Raw genomic sequence first — 20,887 nt, 5'->3', positions numbered from 1 at the left:
ACCAATTTATATAACAAAAAATGGGTCGTGTGATATACTCGAGTGGATGTCTTACACAAAAAATACAGTGCATATGTATGTTATTCTCTTTTTCGGTAAATCATTTTCAAACCTAGCCCAAAAGAGTCCAAACTTTAGCACATATTCGTAATGTAATACAAAATAATTTGTTTGTACAAAATGAAAATGTTATTGTAAAAGTTCCAATTTTTACTTAAAAAAACAAAATAAGTAAAGTTTTAGAGGCCCAGGTGTCTGTTACATAAACTATATGGAATATGGTACAGTATTGGATTTGCATGTCCCCTTTTTTTTTCAAGCCTGCATTTAAATAGTCATTGGACCTCAGATGCAATATTTTTTTCGTGTATCTTTAGAAAAAACGGTTAATGCACAACTTGTGTACTGTAATACTTTTCTGTTTTGCAATTTGTGGACTCGTTTATTGCAAGGTACAAAAAAATCTGTAATCCATTATCCATTATTTCCACCTAAAATGGACTGCACTCATTCGGCCGCGATCCCCAATCGCGTATTTCTGCGAATGAGGACCGCCAAAGCGCACTTTTGACGCTAGGCACGTCGTTCTGGCCTGGTTTAAAGGACATGTCGAATTTTGGCCACTGTTCATTATCTATAGTTGAATATTGCTTGGAACAGGGACCAGCAAATTGCATTTTCTCTCTATCAAACCACTGTAATGTGCCACTGTGGCCTGCCTAAAATGAACTGCACTGTTTTGGCCACAATCCTATACTTCCTAGTCTACTATTGCTGTGGCAGGATCTTTGAGACTAAAATTTTGTCATTCGTGGTGGCTCTTTTTTCTGTTGTTTCTCAGCTAAATAAACAAAAACAGCACGCTTAGAATCCATCAAACGAGGTCAATTATTGCTGTTAGTAGGGACCAGCTCTGTTTTGCCATTGTTTCTGCCCAAAATCAATTGCACTCCTGTGGCTGAAATCTATTATCCCAATCCCATATTATTGCGAGTGGGGAGTGAAAGATAGAACCTTTGTGGGAGGCACGATGTTCTTGCGAACTTTAAAATAAATGCACGGTTGTGGCTGTGATGTATTATTTCTGGTCGACTATTGCGAAGATCAGGGGGCTGGCAGAGTGCATTTTTCTTTGGTTACGGGCAGCCGAGGCATTCCATTGTGGCCTACCTAAAATGAACTGCACTCTTTTGTCCGCTTACCATTTTCCCCTGTCGATTTTATCGCTGAGAACGGGGCCCGGAGAGCAAATTTATCATGTGTGGTTGCTCTTTATTCCATTCTTTGACGCCATATATGAACTTCACCCCAGTGGCTGCCATCCCCTATCCCGGGTCAACTAATGCTGAGAGTGGAGGCCAAGGGAGAAAATTTCATACGTGGCGGATCTTTTTTTTTTTTTTTTTTTTTTTTCTTCCCAGTTTTTCACATTTCCGCCTTTTAGTATGCCTTTTAAGAAGAACATTCTCCCGACTTTCCCTAATTACTAAATCATTTTTATTCCATCTGTTATTCACATGAATATTAATTATTCTCCAAGGTTACTGTATTGTGCAACAGGTGAAAAGAAGCAGATATTTTCACAGCCAAAATCCCATCTTGCCTACCGCTCAATTATAAAGCCAAACCTGCAAGGATATTTAACATTCAAAGAAAGAGAAAAGTTTTAAGTGAACGAGAGCTGTGGAGGAAAAAAAAAGGTGAAATAAGATAGACAAACTTCCTTTCTGCCAAGACTCAAAGCACTCGCCAAGAGATCAAAGCACTCATTTTTTTCATGCATCCTTCACTTTATTCAAAGAGCTTATTCTCTCTCATGCTGTTTTTGATGAACTTCTACCGCCACATAATCTTTTAAATTATTGGAATATTTCACAGGTGCTCAGTTTTTTTTTTTTCACAATCAGAAATTTTCGGAGGATTAAAAAAAATTCCACGAGAGAAACGGGGTGAATAAATTAAAAGCAAACAATATAACGAATAAAAAAAAATACTTACATCATTGTAGAGAACCTGCTGACTGCTGGAGTGTTTTCTAGCCTCCATGATGCAAGTCCACAAGGAGGAATGTGTTCCGCTCCTGCAAAGAATAAAAAGTCTCGGCCTCATTCCATAGCAGAAATTCGGAAGGGGAGGGAAGTTCTTGAGACGGAGTGGAATTACTGCAACATTTGTGATAGCTATTAAAACGTCGAAGCAGATGTCTCCAGGGCTGCTTTCAAAGGTGGAACGCCAGCAGCTACCTGCATGAAAGAAAAGTACTCTTTTCAGATCTTCGATATGCGGCTTTGAGTCCATCCTTGCGTTATTATGCTCCGAGGAGGAGTGAGTATGAGGTTTAGTTATTCCAGTCTTGTCATCAAGCAATCGTTACCGTCTTTTTTTTGACAAAGAGGGGCAATCTCTTTAAGACTTAAAATAATATAAGCCCACCCGAAAATCTCAGCAGACTTTCTTATAATTTACATTTATAAAATGGGTCTATAATGTTTTGTAAATAACACATTTATTTATATTTAATTTTGGGTAGATAACATATATGAGTATATTATTTCCCTCAAAAAAAATTATTAAATTATTTTAATTAAATTTTTAATTTTCCTTATTCGTTGTCTAATCAAGTAATACACTTTATAATTTCTTGATAAAGCGTTAATTTTTACAATGTGCTTTTATAAGGATTGAAATAAAAAGAATTAAAAAAACAAACAAATATTTAACAAGTTTATGTATTTAATAAAAACTACACGTAAATAATATTTTACCCCAAAATGATTAAAACATGATTGCATTAAATTTTCGTTTAATAAATTGGAAATATTTTAATACATATTTCCAATTTACTTTAGGTATATTCATGGGGACGATATTAGGATTAATATGTAATTGTATTTTTTGATTAAGTCTATCTTGTTGAAAATGTAAATTATGTAAATATTTACTTAATAGAAAAAATGATAAATATTCAAATTATTTATTAACTCAACAATCATATATTTTGCAATAAAGAATTATATCAATTTGTTTTTATTTAAAGTGACAGTATTGATATATCTATATATATTTGCAAATATTTTTTTATGTATCTTGTTTAATTTCATGTGTTCTCATTTTGATTTTAAATTTCTAGTACAAGTAAAGTATGCATAATGGTAGAGATACATTTTGCTCAATTCAGGTAGATTTATTTTTATTTTACTACAAACAATTAAAAAAAACAAAAAAAAACGGTAAGTGATATTTAAAGATTTATCACTTATTTCCATTCATATGTTTTTGTTTTTGCCTAAAAACGTTTTTCTTCTTGGTTTTTGTTGAGAATTAACTGGGTTAATTACTTGTGTTTTTGCTATTTTTTTAATAAACAGTTTTTTTTTTTTACATGGGACAAATACAATAAAAGCTTTTGTAGAGAGAATTGCTTTAAATTTTATATGGTTCAGAATCTAATTCGGCGGTTACTGATTTGGCCAGCAAGTCGTGCTCACGGATTCCCACCGAAATTAATTCGACATAGCCTCATATTGTCTAGCATTTGTCATGAAGGAAGCAATACTAAAAACATAATTTAAATTTAGCTAATTCCTGGCATAATCTTTTGAGTCCAAATGAAAAGTTTTTTTTTTTTTTAATTTCTATTACACTGCTAGACAGTCCAGTCACTTCCTGTTGGGCTATTCTGTGGGTAAGTTCTGCCTGTGGGCATCATCCCAACACTTTTTACTGTATCATTTATTCTGTTTTTTAACCATGTACGCAACCACCTGTCACAGTTGCCCATTGCCCTCACTTGGCCCTGCCCGTTTTGCGCCAGCTGCAGCTCATTGCTTGATTGGCTTCCCTCCTATTTAAGCTCAGTGCTCTCACTCATCCCTTGTCAGTCTGTCAACGAGCCTCTGCACCTGCAAGACGTGTGGTTTGACTCTGTCCGGTATCCTGCTTGTGTATCCTGTCCGTTATCGATCCCGCCTATCTCGTCCTGTTTGATATCCGTCTCCAGTGTCTGTAGCAAGATATCAGACAAGACGAGAAAGACTGGATCGATACCAGTCTCCGGTACCCGGTATTGATTCAGCCTGCCTCATACTGTCTATCCTCCGCCAGTCTCCAGTATCCAGTATGGATCCCGTCTCTTATCCTGTCTGAGATCTGATTCCAGTCTCCAGTACCCGGTATCAACCCGCTTGTCTCGTCCTCTCTGATATGACTCCAGTCTCCAGTATCTGGTATCAATCCTGTCTGTCCCGTCCTGTCCGGTATTTACTCGTGTATCTGGTATCGATCTCGTCTGCCTCAGTGTTCCTTTTTTTCCACACCAGACTTCTGTCTTACTTCTTCTGGCCAAAGATCGCTGAATCACTGGCATTGGTGTCACACGCATGACTGCCCCATTCCCGTAAAAAAAAGCTTGTGTGAAAACGTTACGCATCTGGGTCCTCCCCCTGTTCTGGTTCTGACACCACCACTTTGGTGCTGTGTATAAATATAATAGATAATTTTTTTTTTGGTTAGCGCATTTTTTTTTTTTTGTTCAAACCACCCCTAAATGCAATACGTATTGAACCCTTTTTAAAGGCCTGTAGGGAATTTCTGAATAAGCGATTCAAGGTTTTTAAATAACACCGCTCTAAAACTCAATTCAGCTCTGATCTTTATAATGTCAGCTGCTGACACCCGCTTATTTGTCTGCTCTGTATGACACGCTTTTGAAAATGCCACTCAGACTCGAACAAAAGTGGTGATTGCGCGTTGCTCCTTCTTTTGACCAGAAAATCCATGTTGATGCGACAACTTTAGCCGCACATAAGCTTTCAGGCCCTGTGACATTGAGGATGTATGGTAAAGGTCATGCAAAGGGCTCTGTTTGCTGGCTCAATATGCAGCCTGTGCACCTACTGCTTCATTCTGTAATAACGCCGTGAATTAAATGCATTCACACTGAGCGAAAAATACCCTGATTTTTAAAATATAGTATCTGTTAAGGCCTGCACTTTTCCTTTTTTTAATGCAATGTAGACACGCCTCTCGTCATGATAACTCTTAAGTCTTCCAGTGGAGAAATTACACGCAAAACTGTTAATTATTTTATAATTTTAAGCAATATTTTACTACAAAAGTTTTTAGACAAGAACGGGAATTGCAAATAACATCATTTATTTGGCTCTTAAACATGATGTGCCTTTAAGAGACAACTCCCTGTTCCTTTAGAATATAATTGGCTTAATTGTCATTGATTACGACATAGTGTAAAGACACTCCCCCGATTTACGACCATTCGACTTACAAAAAACGGTGGATACTAATATTTCTTTCAGGATGTTGAAAAATATCCGGACATAGCTGTAACGAGACAAAAGTCTCCTCCTGTAGCACTTAACCGCTACCTTGGCGCTGGACGGCAAAGAGCGGTATTCTTGCTATTTAAATGTTGGCAGCGGACAGGATATAAATTGAGGTGTCACTTCAAGAAATTAACACCCAATCACTATAAGACGCTTGAGTTTTTCTTCAGGGAAAGAGCGTATATTTGGCATGGATGGAGGTGACGCGTTACCATGACTATCGAGTACCGTATTTTCCGCACTGTAAGGCGCACATAAAAGCATTTATTTTTTTCAAAAGCTGACCATGCGCCTTATAATACAGTGCGCCTTATAAATGGATTAATATATTAAGTCGCAAGGTCTCGCAACAAAGGCAAGCAGCCGCCGACTAGATTTTTCCTCGTAGGCGATGTGGTCCGCGGTGTATAATGGGATACATATGCCGCCGTTTCATTTCCCATCCAATGTGTCAATCATCATTTGAATCGATCACTATTGGCTAAAGTTATTCAGAGGTAAAGGGGGCGGATCCTTTTTATCATTTACAGGCTTGCATAGGCTAAAGGGGCGAAACAAAGCCTGCAATTGGCCGAAAAAGATGAATGTGAATAGCAAGTTTGGTTGAATAGAGAACATGTTTTACTATTCTGTATTTGTAAATATTTTACTCTCCTGGATTTACTACACTCACGGATATGAGGACCATGGTTGCACATTATTATTGAACGCAACGACTTCAGTGAGCTACTCCGGCTATATATGTTCCCAGTATCTTGTTTCAGACTGATCTCGATGTTTCTGTGATGAGTCTATTTTTAAATTAAACTCAATTCCAAGTGTTTATTGTCACATGCACAGTAAAGTTGCGAGCGGAAAAGAATAGAAACTAAGGCATGGTTGGCATTTCTTGAATCCCAAGACTTTAACCTTCCGAATGATATTTGGAACGATGCATTTGAGTGACATTGTACGAACACTGCATCCGCACGTGTCTACGACACGTATTCGCTTCTTTGCAAGCTTTCGGAATGTTAAGGGGGGTAATAAGTTTGACTGAACTATCTGACTGTTTTGTCGTCATTCCCATTGTAGTGCCTTATAATCCGGTGCGCCTTATGTATGGAAGATATAGGACCAAAAACTATTTTTTTGGGGGTGCACCCTATAACCTGGCGCGCCTTATAGTGCGGAAAATACGGTAATCTTTGTTTTGAACCCCACCAATATTATGTGATCATGTAAAAGAAAAAAAAAAAGTAGGAACTGTGAGAGGACTTCTTTCCCAGTGAGCTGTTAAAGAAAACTATTGAGAAGCATGGCTTTAACTCAAGCTATATATTTAGAAATTGTATTTCTTTGTTATTTTGTGTAGAATTTCCTGTGCTGAAATGTAAACCCGCTTCGTTAGATACGTTTATAAAACCGTAATAAAATCTTAATGAAATTCAAAGACTAAATGAGTTTCTCCGCGAGTCAGTCTCACATACGTCGCGTTCTACGTTCGGGGATAGAGGAAGGCCGGGTCAGTGGTGTCCGAGGACGAGCCAAGGGGTGAAACTGAAAACCGTTTAGCGGGCCTGATTGGAGCCGGCACGGCACTTGTCAAGATCTGATCTCAGCAAAACCTCGTCAGCTCTTTCCCGTTGATATAAATCTTCCCAATTACGTTCGCATTTTGCTTTGGTAAATCAAGCTGCTTCTCTTTCAGGATTTTTCTTGTGTCAGCACTAGTGTCTAGTCTCGTGGGACCTCTTCTTTTCGATGACTGGAGTGGTACCATTAAGGACTAATGTCATAAAAGATTAAATATATCAGCATTGCTAAATACAACCAGTGGTATTTTTTTTTTATATAATGTAAACCGCACAAATTGTGCCTCGAATACATTTTTTAGGGTTGTTTTTGTAAACAAAATGTCAAATTAAGGTAGTTAGCAATCCCTTCACATGTTCGGTCCTGTTGCTTCATGGATTTGGATTGTGTTCTGATTGGCTAAACAATTTGAGTCATTGGTTAAAGAAACAAATCCCCCTAAAAATTTCTTGTAGCGTATTGCATTCTTTCAGGGAAAAAAAACCGACTCATTTTTCCTTCTGTTCCCCCCCCTCCCAAAACGACATTGTTTTTTTCCTAAAATGTTTTCAGTTTTTCCGAATAATCGGTCGGATATCCTTTTTTCTAAAACATACTGTTTTTAACCTCCCCCCAAAAGAAAAAAATAAGAAAAAAGGAACTTTTACATCTGTCAAGAACTGGAAACTGAATCAGGACCCAAATGCGTGACCTTTCTCACATACACCTTTTATTTTACGGGAAATGGGGAGTCATGCATGTTAGGCAGCAGTCTGGCGTGAAATGACCGTAAGCCAGAAGCCGACGAGATCGATACCAATTGCCAGAGCAGATATTGGACAGATAGGGTCGATACCGGACAGGACGGGACAGACAGGATTGATAACAAAATAGGATATCAAAATTAAACAGGACAAACTAGAAGGGAATGAAACTGGAAAGTGATATTAAACAGGACAAAATAAACGGGAACAATACCGGACAAGAAATACCAACAGGAAACGAGTCAAAACCCACGTCTTGTGGGGCAAAGGGTTAGTTGATGGACTGACAAAGGAAGAGTGAGAGCACCGGTCTTAAATAGATGGAAAGCCAATCTGCCAGTGAGCCGCAGCTGGCGCCACATGGGCGAGGCCAATTGGGCGCCATGGCAACCGTAACAACATCTGCATTTTAAGTATTTTTTACTTTTGAAGGTATTTTGGAAAACCATAAACTATATTAAATAGACCACTAAACAAATAATTAAGTAAAAGACTTCTAAAGGAAATTGTCAGAAAAAAAAATCGATGCGATAAACTTCTGTAAAATTAAGTACTTTTTATTTGTGAAATAACTTTTTTAAATAGATGGTTTTGGAAGAAACGTTTTCCTTCTGATTTAACTGGTCCTTTTTTGAACGTCACCCTTGCAATTGAATGATGACCACACTTTAGGCCAGGGGTCGGGAACCTATGGCTCGCGAGCCATATATGGCTCTTTCTATGAGTATCTGTGGCTCAGAGACAAATTTGATTGCATGCAAAATTTCTCCATCTTGTTCAAAACTTGAATTGTCTATCCTGTTCAGGCACACGCAAAGCCAAACCAAAGCTAAATAACGTTGAATTACTTCGCAGTATATATAGGGCACATTTTTCACTACAATTTACAGTCAAGGGGTCACAGAAAAAAAGGGGGGGAAAAAACTCGTTTTGGCTGTACAACGCTAAAGAATCCTTTGTATAAAAGTTCACTATATAATCTGTGTTCAGTGTTCAGATACCTTATGATGAATCCACAGAACTGTAAATACGCCAAAACACCGGAAGAGAACTTGGTCATTTGATTGGGTGAATGGGAGGGATGGGTGGAGCTATTCAAAAAGTGCAAGCACTCCCTCCCATCTCTCGCCCTACGCCGTCTGTGCCAAAAGTGAGCTCATCAGGCTCCCTATTTGCAGAATGTTGTGACGTTTTTACACAATAACTGCTTGCATCTGGTTTTGAAACCAATATGTATGAAAAAAAGGGTCAAAAGGAGTTTAACCGATCTTGAGTAATTGCAAGAAAGAGACAAGTTTAAAGTGGTATGTTTGTTGATTTTGGGACAGGGGCTCTGGCATTATTCTCTTTTCATAATTTTTATCAAGTCATCAAAAATAAATGTGCTGAAGACTAAGCTTTTGTCTGGGGCGCGGGTTTAGCAATTTAGTAAATTTGTCTCATAATATATGGTGTGGCTCTTTCCCAAAATAAAATTAATATTTTTTGCTTTTATGGCTCTTTGAGTCAAAAAGGTTCCCGACCCCTGCTTTAGGCGTTTGATTCAGATACTGTATACTAGCTTCTTAACAACCACAGAACGTCCACAAGTAAGATCTATTAGGCGCATTATTTATGTTATGAAGGCCATAAAGCATTCCAAAAAGTTAGCATAGTGCACAAAAAAGACAAAAGTTCCAAAAGATGAAATTTTGTTACGATGCACTATATTTTCATTGCACTGTTCTCAAAACATAGGCCAGTTGCCAAGCACTACGTTGTGAATATGTTTGCCTATTAATCCTCAGTTTTTATTTTTCCCTTTAAAGTATTTAATACAGTACGTGTTTTGAATTGAATGGACGACTTTTATTTGTGTGAATTGTTTACCTTGGAGCGCCATGTCTAATCTCATTGGATACGATGGTTCACTGCTAGATAAGCAAATCAAAATCAATTACACAAAACCAGGAAGTAAAAACAACCATAAACAATTGCATCAGCTTCTAGCACCGTTTTGAGCAGATTCCTCTTCCTTTAAAAAAGAAAGGTATTTTTCTGTCTCACTGTGACCATCTGGAGAAAAACTTCTCCGTCCGTCCCTTACAAAAGTGGAGGCCCATATAAGCTCAATCATTAAACAACGTGAAAGGAAACTGATGCTACTCAGAAAGACTAAAACGACAAGATGATTTACATGAACAAAATGATCTTTAAAATTTCAAAAACAGACTCAACCTTAACTTGGCTGCCAATTTTTTCATATCTCCTCGGGGTCCACTCAGGTCAAATATGACAAGTAATGGTGTGTGATTAAATCAGGGGCTTCCTGTCTCCACATCTTCGAGCTTTCATTAAAAAGGAAGCGGAGGGGAAAGGCCCTTACCCCACGAGACCCTGACTATGTTTGAACGAACGTGAGTATGTTGAGATAAATATCCATCCTTCTGTTATCTGCACCGCTTATCCTCAGTAGGGTCGCAGGGGTGATGGAGCCCATCCCAGCAGTCTTCAGGCAGTAGGCAGGGGACCACAGTATTTTTTTTGTGGGTCCGAAACTCTTATCATCTCATTAGCTACACCGCTTATCCTCAGTAGGGTTGCGGGGGTGCTGGAGCCCATCCCAGCAATCATCGGGCAGTGGGCAGGGGACACCCTGAACTGGTTGCCGGCCAATTGCAGGGCACACTGGGACGGACAACTCACTCGCTCATTCACACCTAGGGACAATTTGGACCGGCCAATTCACCTGAAATGCATGTTTTTGGAATGTGGGAGGAAACCCTATCCTCTTCACTTTTAAAGTCAACTCTATATACAGGTACAATCAAATATCGACCCCTAAAAACTACGAACAATGTAGAAACACGCTCCCCTGGACCACTTATCCTCAGTAGGGTCGCGGGGGTGCTGGAGCCCATCCCAGCTGTCTTCGGGCAGTGGGCAGGGGACACCCCGAACAGGTTGCCAGCCAGTCGCAAGGCACACGGAGACAGACAACTCCCTCGCTCATTCACACCTAGGGACAATTTTGGACTGGCCACTTAACCTGACAGTGCTCGGAGGAAACCCACGCAGGCACGGGGAGAATATGCAAACTCGGGAAGGCTGCGATAGCTGGACTTGAACCTCTGAACCGTGGGGCTGCGCGCTAACCACCCAGACGCCGTGCCATAATATATGCTTTATGAATAAATTAACACATAAAAAAAAAACGCTTAATAGATGTATGACATGAGTTCAATTTATTCATTTATTTAGGAATTCTGTCATTAACTTAGTCATTAATTTCTGTATTTTGAGAGTAATTTGTCAATCATTTTGGCTTTTATCTATTTTCTTTTGTTTCTGTATTTTGTCTCATATTTGGTCAATTACTTATTTGGGTATTTACGCCATCATTTAACAATACATGACAAATTACACAACAAAATGAAAATTTAAATCAATTAATACAGAAAAACAACGAAAAAATACATGAAACAGTCCACGACAAATTACACTGCATTGAAATGAAAAACAAAATACACGATCAAATAAAAACTGGAAAATGTGACAAAATACACAAGAAAACATATAATGAAAAAAATGACTAAATATATGACAAAATAAATACTGAAATAAATTGTCAGGACTAGATGGGGAAACAGGACCCACTTGCATGACGTTTACCACAAGTTTTATTGAAAGAGAGGAAGTGCTGCGCCCACGATCCGGTGTTCACTGGGCGCGGAAGGCAAGTCGCTCTCGTACTCTGATTGTGATCTGAACACTGAAGTGAATCTTTCGTAGCTAGCGATGGCGGTGTCAGGGGCGGAAAACCGGTCGGTAGCCGGGACTGGGAGAGCAAGAAGACGTGGTCGGGGTCGGAAACGATTCGTAAGTCAGAACGGAAGAATAGACGTGGTCAGGATCAAAACGGGTTGTAGCCAGAGACAGACGGGAGCAAAAACGGGACGGGTGGGAGTCAGGGTTGAAAAATGCTTGCCTAGCATAGACAGGACTGGGTTTAAATAGTGATAGGCATCCAATCAGAAAGCCTGCAGCGGACGGCTCCAAATGAGCTGGCACAGGTGATTCCAATCGGTAATCATGACATAAATTACAATATGCATGACGAAATAGACAACAGAACACATTTTGAAATAAAAATAAAAAATACACCATAAACAAGGTACATGACCAAGGACTCGACAAAATAAATACTGAAATAAATGACAAAATACATGACAAAATAAAAACTGAAAAGGACAAAATACTCAACGAAATGGATTTTGAGGTGATGAAATATACAACAAAATGAATACTGAAATAAAAAAATGACAAAATTCACGACATAAATGACAAAGAACTTTACAAAATACTAAAACACATGAAAAAAAAAATACACGACAAAATAAATGACTAAATAAATACCAAAATTAAAAAAAATGACAATGCGCAATGAAAATGCAATGAAACAAGTGCCAAAGAAAATAAATAGATGTCAAAGTGCATTAATAAATGATGAAATTGCATTTTGTCATCCATTTATTTTCAAACCGATTAGCCTCACTAGGGCCACGGGGGGTGCTGGAGCCCATCCGAGTACATTTCTCATATAGTCACGTTACATGTTCATTTATTTCTATCACACATATTAGTCGGTATCAAGTTATTTATACATTTATTTCTCTTCATGGCAGGATCAGTCCTCGATACTAAATCTTTCCCATTTGTCTCAACGACCAAAAACAAAGATTTGAGGCTCTGTTACTGTCAAGGTTTGAGATTTGTGCAGTGGGTTAACTCTTTCCCAGTTGGCTTTTGGTTCTCATTGTGAAGTTCTGACATTGCTGTGATGCAATCTTGCTTCAAAAACGAAAAAACACTCAACGGGGTTCCACTGCTAAAACTTGGGGCTTGTCAAAACATCAAGTGATGGATAAAATCCCTTGCTGTCTTTCCTGACAGAATAATATTCTCATATGTAGGATTTATTGAAGTACCGTAATCCCTCGCTACTTCGTGCTTCGTACCATGCGGCTTCAGGTTGAAAACTATTCTGTGATCCATTATCCCCCATTGCATGTAGCTGCAAGATAGTTCGGTCCACCAAGAACTGCATTTGTGTAGTAGTGATCACTTATCCCTGATCACATACTACAGCCAGGGGGTACCAGCTTCTGTTGCTGTATTTGCGCTTAAAATAAACTGCACTTGTCCGGCCACAATCAATCAACCCCAATTCCATATGTCTGTGATTTGGGACCTGTAGAAGTAACTTCTGTCAGGATGCATGCTGCTCTGGCCAGTCTAAAATGAAAAGCTTGGTTTTGGCCACGACCCATTATCCCCATTCAACTATTGGGGACAGCAGAGAACATAATTTTTTTCTGTTCGGGCTGCTGCAGTGTGCCATTTTTGCCCTCCTAAAATCAACTTTGGCTATTTTGCTGTCATTTCACCCTACAAAAAACTGCACTCACGCAACTGTGATCCGTTATCCTTCATCTTTTATTGCTGCCAGCAAAGACTGGTAGAAAGCACTAAAATGAATGAATGAATGAAATGAACTACTGTTTGGGCGGCCAAGAGAACAAATTTGTGTCATGCATAGCAGCTCTTTATTCCATTCATTCTTCCTCAAATGATCTATACTCACGTGGCCCCGATCCATTATCCCAAATCCCATCTTCCTATGAGCAGGGCCTGTAGAAGCCACCTTGATGTTTGTCCTTCTGTTCAATCTAAAATCAAATGCATGGTTTTGGGTGCGATCCTTTATCCCCAGACGATTATTGTTGAGAGCAAGGGCCGGCAGAGCACATTTTCCTTGCTTAGCTTCTAAAGCATTCTATTGTTGCCCATTGTCTGCCTAAAATGAAATTCACTGTTTTGTCCACAATCCGTTATCCCCAGTTGACTATTGCTGAGAGTAGGGGCTGGAGCAAATTTGTCCTACTAGGCGTCTCTATTTTTCACTGTCTTTCCACTTATAATGAACAGCACCTGTGTGTCTGCGATCCATTATCCCTGGTTGACTATTGCTATGAGTGGAGGCTGGTAGAGCACTTGTTAAAAATGGGGAGGGGATTCATTTTTACATTTTTACATATATCAGGGGTTGTTGGTGTTCTTTAAAAGCGATAAAAGAGGGAGGGATTACATTATATGAAATCAAATTAAATGTATTTATGATTAAAAAAAAAATTCTGAAAAAAAAAATGTCATCTCTAATTTTGGGTCATTTTTCTTTTTATTTAATCAATGTTTACTATATAATACTTGCAAAAAAGACAAAACAATGGAGAGGACGGTGATGATATGCAAAAAGAATATCAATTTGTAATTATACAGATTTGGTCAAAGTGCAGTTTATTGTCTCATGGGATACCACATAATTGCATAATCCATTTTGCACAATTAATTTTCACGCAATTGATGTAAGAAAAGAGATCACAATGTTTACTATTAGCAGTTGACCTTTCCGCCTCTATTAAAGGCAAAATATTCTTTTCACATTTCCCATTCTCTTAACACTTTATAATGAGCCTTTTAGAATCATTGCTGTTAAAAAAATCTGTTTAAAATGAAGAATTAGATGAAATTCAATTATGGTTATGGCTTACCATTTAATTTTTTTAAATATATTTCATAAAAATATACATATAAAAGAAACTGTACATGAAGCCTTATCGAGCAGAGATCTGGAAACGTTTTGACTCCGAGCCATAAATGCGATCATATTTCATTTTTTTGAGAGACATACCATATATTTTAAGACAATGTTAAATAAAACTGCCAAACCCGCTCTCCAGACAAAAGCTAATAAGTGTTGAAGGTCAATTTGTTATTTTTGTCAAGTCAAGTTTATTTGTGACACCATAATCACAAGGAGTCTCAAAGAGATGCACAGACCACAGGTTATTGCAAACTACAGACTATTATTACAACATCCCCTGATCTAAACCCTACAGGAAGGCGAGGAAACACTAAAGAACCTCAACATGAGGAAAATGAAACAACTTTGAGAAGGGACAGCACATGAGGTCATCCCCCTTCCAGGAGGACCAGGCTGCAATGAATGTTCCGACAACAAACTAAAATTCGCCCTATGCTGTCTGAGTCGGATGCGGAGATTATAATCCATGCGTTTGTTACCTCCCGCCTAGATTACTGTAATGCACTCCTCTCCGGTCTCCCAAGTCCAAAATCAAGAGCCTTCAGCTGGTACAAAATGCTGCAACGAGGCTTTTTACAAAGACAAGTTTGAACACATGACCCCGATTTTAGCTAACCTGCATTGGCTCCCTGTTAGCTTAAGATAGGGTTTTAAGGTTCCGTTGATAGTATACAAAATCATGCAAGGACTTGCTCCCTCATATCTTTCAGATTTAATTTCCCCCTATGTTCATGCATCATTATTGTCTTGAGTCACATGTGCGGCAATTGGCTCTGTATGAAGCAATATATAATAAAATGGAAAATTATTCTTTCAGTACCAGATGTATCCATAAAATGAGCCAAATATGGCCCGCGAGCCGTATGTTTCCGACCCCCTGTATGTTTCGCAAAAATTATGATTTTGGCCCTGCCAACGAAATGTTTCTTTTTAGCTTCATTGGTGTACTAGTATCATAAGGAAAACAAGTTATTATATGTGCAATGGCAATGTTTGATAGTATATTTTTTGTTGATGTATACATTTTGTAATATATCATTAATATGATGGTATTAAATAATTAACTATATTCTATCATCCTGTTTTTTATATCTATAATGGAAGGCTTCACATATTTTTCAAGCAATATGATAAATATAAAGTATGAACTGAATTTCAATGTTTATTTTTGCTGCTTTAAAAAACCTTAGCTACACTTTTGTCATTTCAGTTGATATAATAAAATTATTGCTTGGATATTTTTAAATGTCTATGGTAAGCTCCACATACTTCATACAATATTATATTGAAAATATACATTTTAAGTATAAATTATAAAGTTATTGTATTAGACATATCTCAATTTTTGTCATTTTCATTTTTCAGATAAATCTTGTTGAAATACCAGTGATTTTATCCAAAACAATTATGAATTTTATATGCATATATATAATCATAACGTTTTACATTTCGAATCATGACTGTAATTTTGCAAATTGATATAGTACTTATAACTAGTAAGATATTTAGCAATACATATAATATTTAGTTCATATATATATTTTTTTAAAATGATCGCTGCCAAAAATGATTAACATTCATATTTATAGATATAATATACAAATATACTTGATACTTAATTTTAGGACCACCTTCAGTTAATAAATAAATAAATGAAAATACAACGGGCATATAACTGTTGGCAGACCACATTCAAATGTCACTGAATCACCTAAAATGTAATTTTTTTGTGTAAAATATTTTAACAAGAGTCTGTCTTTCATTTTTTTTCAAGTAAACACCAAATGAAGATAAGAAAAAATAAATAAATGTTGAAATCATAATAATTTCCTTTTTGGATTTGGAAAGCTCTGTCAAGAATTTAAAAACGGCTTACTTGCTGACGCTATCTTCTGGCTTGAATCATCATTGCAGCCTTGAAAGCTGCATTGTTGAGACACGCTCAAATAAAATCTTCATCTTTTTGGGGGTTTGGGTTGGCTTTTGGACTGTTGTTGCAACAGTTCTTTTCTTACTTTCAACATTTTCATGCTACACTAACAGAAAATCACGAGAATAAAATCTAGATCTCTACTCCCCATCCCCCCCTTTCAGGTTTCTTAATGTGTTGAGAGTCCCAAGCAGCTCTGATAAAAGTAATAAAAAATCAAAATTTTATATTTGCACGTCACACTGGGTATTTGTATATTGTATTCTTTTTGCTTTATTATTTTATTGTTCTCAGCTCAGGGATGCTGCTGGAAATGTGAATTTCCCTTCGGGGATGAATAAAGTATCTATCTATCTAATTATATAAAGGCTCTCTGAACTCAGTTGAGCATTACTAGAACATATTCTAAATGGTCTGCATGTATATGGTCTGTATTTATATAGCGCTTTTCAAGTCAATGAAGACCTCCCAAAGCGCTTTACAATGTGCTTCACTCTTACCCAGTCACACACACACTCACACACCAATAGGGAGTCAGCCATGCAAGGCAACTATCTGCTTATTGGGGGCTTTAGGTATTCAGTGTCTTGCCAACTTAGACATATATCACGGAGGAGCCGGGAATCAAACCTGCGACCTCTTGATCCCAAGACGAGCGCTCTACCTCCTGAGCTAATGCTGTCCTAATTCGACTTTTAACTTTTAATGAAGACCAAACAACGCAGCCCACTTTTAACAGCAGTCCATATTTATTTCGGATTTCTTAAAAAATAATGAAAAAAAAATGCTTCTGTAAACAAAAATATCGAGCGGGTTGAAGAGTTGCGGTTAAGGACCACCAGGTTATGTTGCAATCGTTCACATAATCGACAGACGTTAGCAATTAGCTACCATGCTGTTTGAAGACAAATCTTAAATAAAAACGAGATATGAACTTCTGGAAATCATCTTGGGTATCCAAGACAACGCAAACAGCCTTCCACTTTGCCAATATTATTTAAACGTACCACAATTCGTAGCCCCGCAGGACAAATGAACCGATAAAAACGGCGACAGAAAAAACAAACTAACATGCTTGATTGAAAAATTGCTTCTCCATTTCTAATAAACCCTCAGCATCGATTGCAAACTTTTCATCTGTGATCCTAAAAGGCTGATCGGGAAGAATCGCAACGTCCGATCTCTGAGGAGTTTCTCTTCCACACATCAAGGAAGTCGATGAATAGAAATGGGGAAATAAGCCCCGCCCTCAATCGCATCTCGCCTTGCGTTTTTCTCAATTTCGTGGTTGGAAAGAGCCATGTATTTACTTATGTAATTGTATCCCCCCCGTCCAATTTATAACACGATTAAAAATTAATACAATTGGGGATTCCAAGAGGAAATGATCTCGACTGCAATGGCAGAACATTATTTTTCCCGCTTTGCCGCTTTTTTAATCACAGCAAACGGGAATTGAAGCATTCGGAGAGAACGATTTCAACTTCTTTAGTACGCAAATAACTTTCACCAGGTAAACAAAAATGTTGTCCTTGTGATATTTTGTATCTTTATCGCCACTTTGGCATTTTATGGGCGTGGCATCCCTATGGGAGCCTAAGGGGGCCAAACTAAAGTCAATGAAAATTACATTGTGCTAAATATATCATTCATATACACAATGGCAGACGATTTATAGAAGTATGTTTAAGACTTGTATAAAAAAAGTTTCAATTACTTTGAAAAGATGGGCTTCAAGAGGTCCTCCTCGGTCGAAGAGAGGACGAGAAAAAAAGCCATACAACCATTTTCTCAACCACATCAAGCTTTCTTATTCCACTTTTGTTTTAAAAGAAATGGATCGCCTCATCTTTACACTTTAATATCTCGAGGATGCTGGGTGACCTCTCACAGCGCCACAGCAAATAAAATGGTGAAAGTAAGAACTGTTTAAAAACACTCGAAATACCAACCCTAAAAACAATGGAATAATACGTTTATTAGAGCGGATGTAAAAAAAGTCAGTGTACTTGCATGCGCAACAAAAGCTTATGACAGAGGCTGCAATGATGATTTGAGCCAGAAGATGGCATCAGCAAGTAGAAGATTTGGAAGTTACGGACACTACAAGCGTGTTGTTAAGAGATGAGTGGTATGATGAGAAATGAGTGGTATGATGAAACTAAACCTGTTATAACAGTATTTCTCAAATAGTGGGGAGGCGCTGGGGCATTTGACATTGAAAATCTTTTTATTTAACTTTCCCATGATAAAGTGCAATTGCACCTCCACCACACTAGTAGTGGCGTTCTCAGTAGCAGTGTGTTTTGTTTACATTTATTCCCCACTCAGTGCATTAGGCATAGAGTTTAAGAATTGAGTATAAGGTGTAGGCACAAAGTGAAGCAGGCCCCCAAATGAAAAAAATACTTAACATGGATGCAAAGAGACGGGGTAAAGGGACAATCAAAAGTCTCCTTCCGTAGCACTTCACTGCGAATTTGGAGGGAGACGATCAAAGAGTGGTGTGCTACTATGTTAAAAATGTAAGCAGCAGACGGCATGAAGCCAACTAAATTAAGCTGTCCTTTAAAGACATTACAAACCAATCACGAAATAAGACGCTTGAGTTTCTCTTCAGTGAAAAGGTGTCAAATGGTAGATATGGCATGGGCAGAGGTGATTAATACCATCAATATGGAGTAATCATTGTTTTGTCCCCACCAGTATTACGTGATCAGTTAAAAAAAAAACGATTGTGGGGCGAGAGGATTTCTTCTTCCGAAGGGGCGCGTGACAGAAGCTAATTGGACATTACGATAACCAGATTATCTATCCATCTATCTACCTTGGTCATATCCCTCAAGAGGGGTGACCGACAGCAAGACACACACATACAATAACAAAGAAAATAAAAGGGAAATAAATAGCAAAAAAAACACACACACAAATTTTTGGACCATGGCCAACCCAATTGCCCAAACACCCAAACAAGTTAGGCACCTCGGCACCCAAGTTGGTTATGCTTTCGTCCCTCCAGATGAAACGGGACACCAGAAAGCGGCCATGTCACTCGGGTCAGGGTGACACAACACACTCTTTTGTTCAACAGCAGGGCCCGACAGCTTTCACTGGTTTACCCCTGCCGCATCATACGGGTGCTCAGCCCATTCTTAAGAATGCGTCCACAATCCCACTATCCTTTCACACCTCTCCACTCCTTTCTATCACCAACAAGAGCTCTAGCTTCCATTATATTTAGACCTCTTTCCTGCAGTGCACTCATAACATCATCCATCCACGTCAATCGCGGCCTTCCTTTTGGTCTCCTTCCATTTACCTCTGCTCTGTAGATCCTCTTCAACATTCGCTCCTCATCCATCCTCTCCATGTGTCCAAACCAACCGAGTACTCTTATCAACATGCTTGCTCAGTTCCACGACTACTCGAGTTCTGTCTCTCACAATTTCATTTCTCAATCCATCCAATCTTGTCACTCCTAACATAGTCCTCAAAAACTTCATCTCAAAAACATTCAACTTCTTTCTTAAATCTGCGTTCGGGCTCCAAGTCTCTGCACCATACATACATAACCAGATTATAACTTTTTATATTTTTAATCCAGAATACAATGATACTGAGAACAAACCTGCTAACTACATCCAGTCTGTTATCGTTCATTTCGAACAAAACCTTATCCCGACGCGCTTTAATCGGATCACGGCGCGTAGTTTACCTTAATCCCTCACGGAGTGCGTCTCTCCAGCGTCTGTGAATAATCATCCGTTAAACGGCACTGATAATCTCCCGGATACACAAGTTGAAACATTCCTCCGGGGCAAAGTATATATTGCATAAAGGCCTGCGGGATTTGGGGAGGTGGAATAAATAGGTGAGTCGAAAACCAAGCTCTTCGGGAAGCTGTTCCTAGGCAACTAGCGTTTGTGAATACCGTTAGAAAAAAATAAATAAAAATGAAGTGCCTCCGTTTTCATTATAAGGAATTATAATGAAGCATTCTACTGAATTCGTCAAATTCTCCAAATTACCAGGCGTTGCGACCCAAGGCCGTTATTTGTACGTTTTTTCTGAATGTGTCGGCCGTTTTTGCCTTGAACGGGTGACGATGGCGCTGCAGGTATTGAATGAGGCGATATGGTGTCATGGAGTAAACAACAACTGACGGAGATGGATTAAGAATGTTGGATCGCTTGATGAAAATGCGCCACGCTGAAGGTTGAAACTCGAGCCGGAGCAAAGAACATATTTAATTGGACCATGGAGCGAGTGTATTAAGTGGCTTCTTTGGTGGTTTGGAAATGTGCAGAGTTGTGATGAACGCGCACACTCAGTTTTTGATTAAAATTCGGTTTTATTCTGGGAGCGAGGCAGCGGACAGGAAAAAATGTACACGACCAGGACAAAATCAGGACCCAATTGCGTAACGTTAACCACGAGTTTTATTGATAGCGGGCGCTGCCCTTACTCTTTCTATCTGGTGATAGCTGGACGCAGGAAGCAAGCTGCTCACAAAATCGGATCTTCTTTTTGCTTTATTATTGTATTGTTCTCAGCTCAGGGATGCTGCTGGAAATGTGAATTTCCCTCCGGAGATGAATAAAGTATCTATCTATTTATCTATCTATCTTAATACGAAAAAGATCTTCCGCAACGG

At 38.4% G+C, this 20,887-nt stretch overlaps 1 protein-coding gene and 1 long non-coding RNA gene across 3 annotated transcripts in view; one reads left to right on the top strand and one right to left on the bottom strand.

Moving 5' to 3' along the window:
- Positions 1-20,009, bottom strand: part of tnmd (tenomodulin) — a 118,448-nt gene extending 98,439 nt beyond the window's left edge. For both annotated transcript variants that reach the window (XM_088344189.1, XM_088344190.1), the window contains exons 1-2: positions 19,949-20,009; positions 1,999-2,080 (exon numbers count right to left, since the gene is read on the bottom strand). In XM_088344189.1, the coding sequence (XP_088200315.1) occupies positions 1,999-2,080; positions 19,949-19,995 (129 nt within the window). In that variant the 5' untranslated portion in view covers positions 19,996-20,009. The remainder of the gene's footprint in view (positions 1-1,998; positions 2,081-19,948) is intronic.
- Positions 1-20,887, top strand: part of LOC148360160 (uncharacterized) — a 34,882-nt gene that overhangs the window by 12,025 nt on the left and 1,970 nt on the right. The gene's annotated exons all lie outside the window — the stretch shown is intronic.

Source organism: Urocampus carinirostris, chromosome 9 (genome assembly GCF_059441175.1).
Source record: "Urocampus carinirostris isolate Australia breed hairy pipefish chromosome 9, RoL_Ucar_1.0, whole genome shotgun sequence".
NCBI lineage: Eukaryota > Metazoa > Chordata > Actinopteri > Syngnathiformes > Syngnathidae > Urocampus > Urocampus carinirostris.
This window is presented reverse-complemented; position numbering and strand designations above follow the sequence as displayed.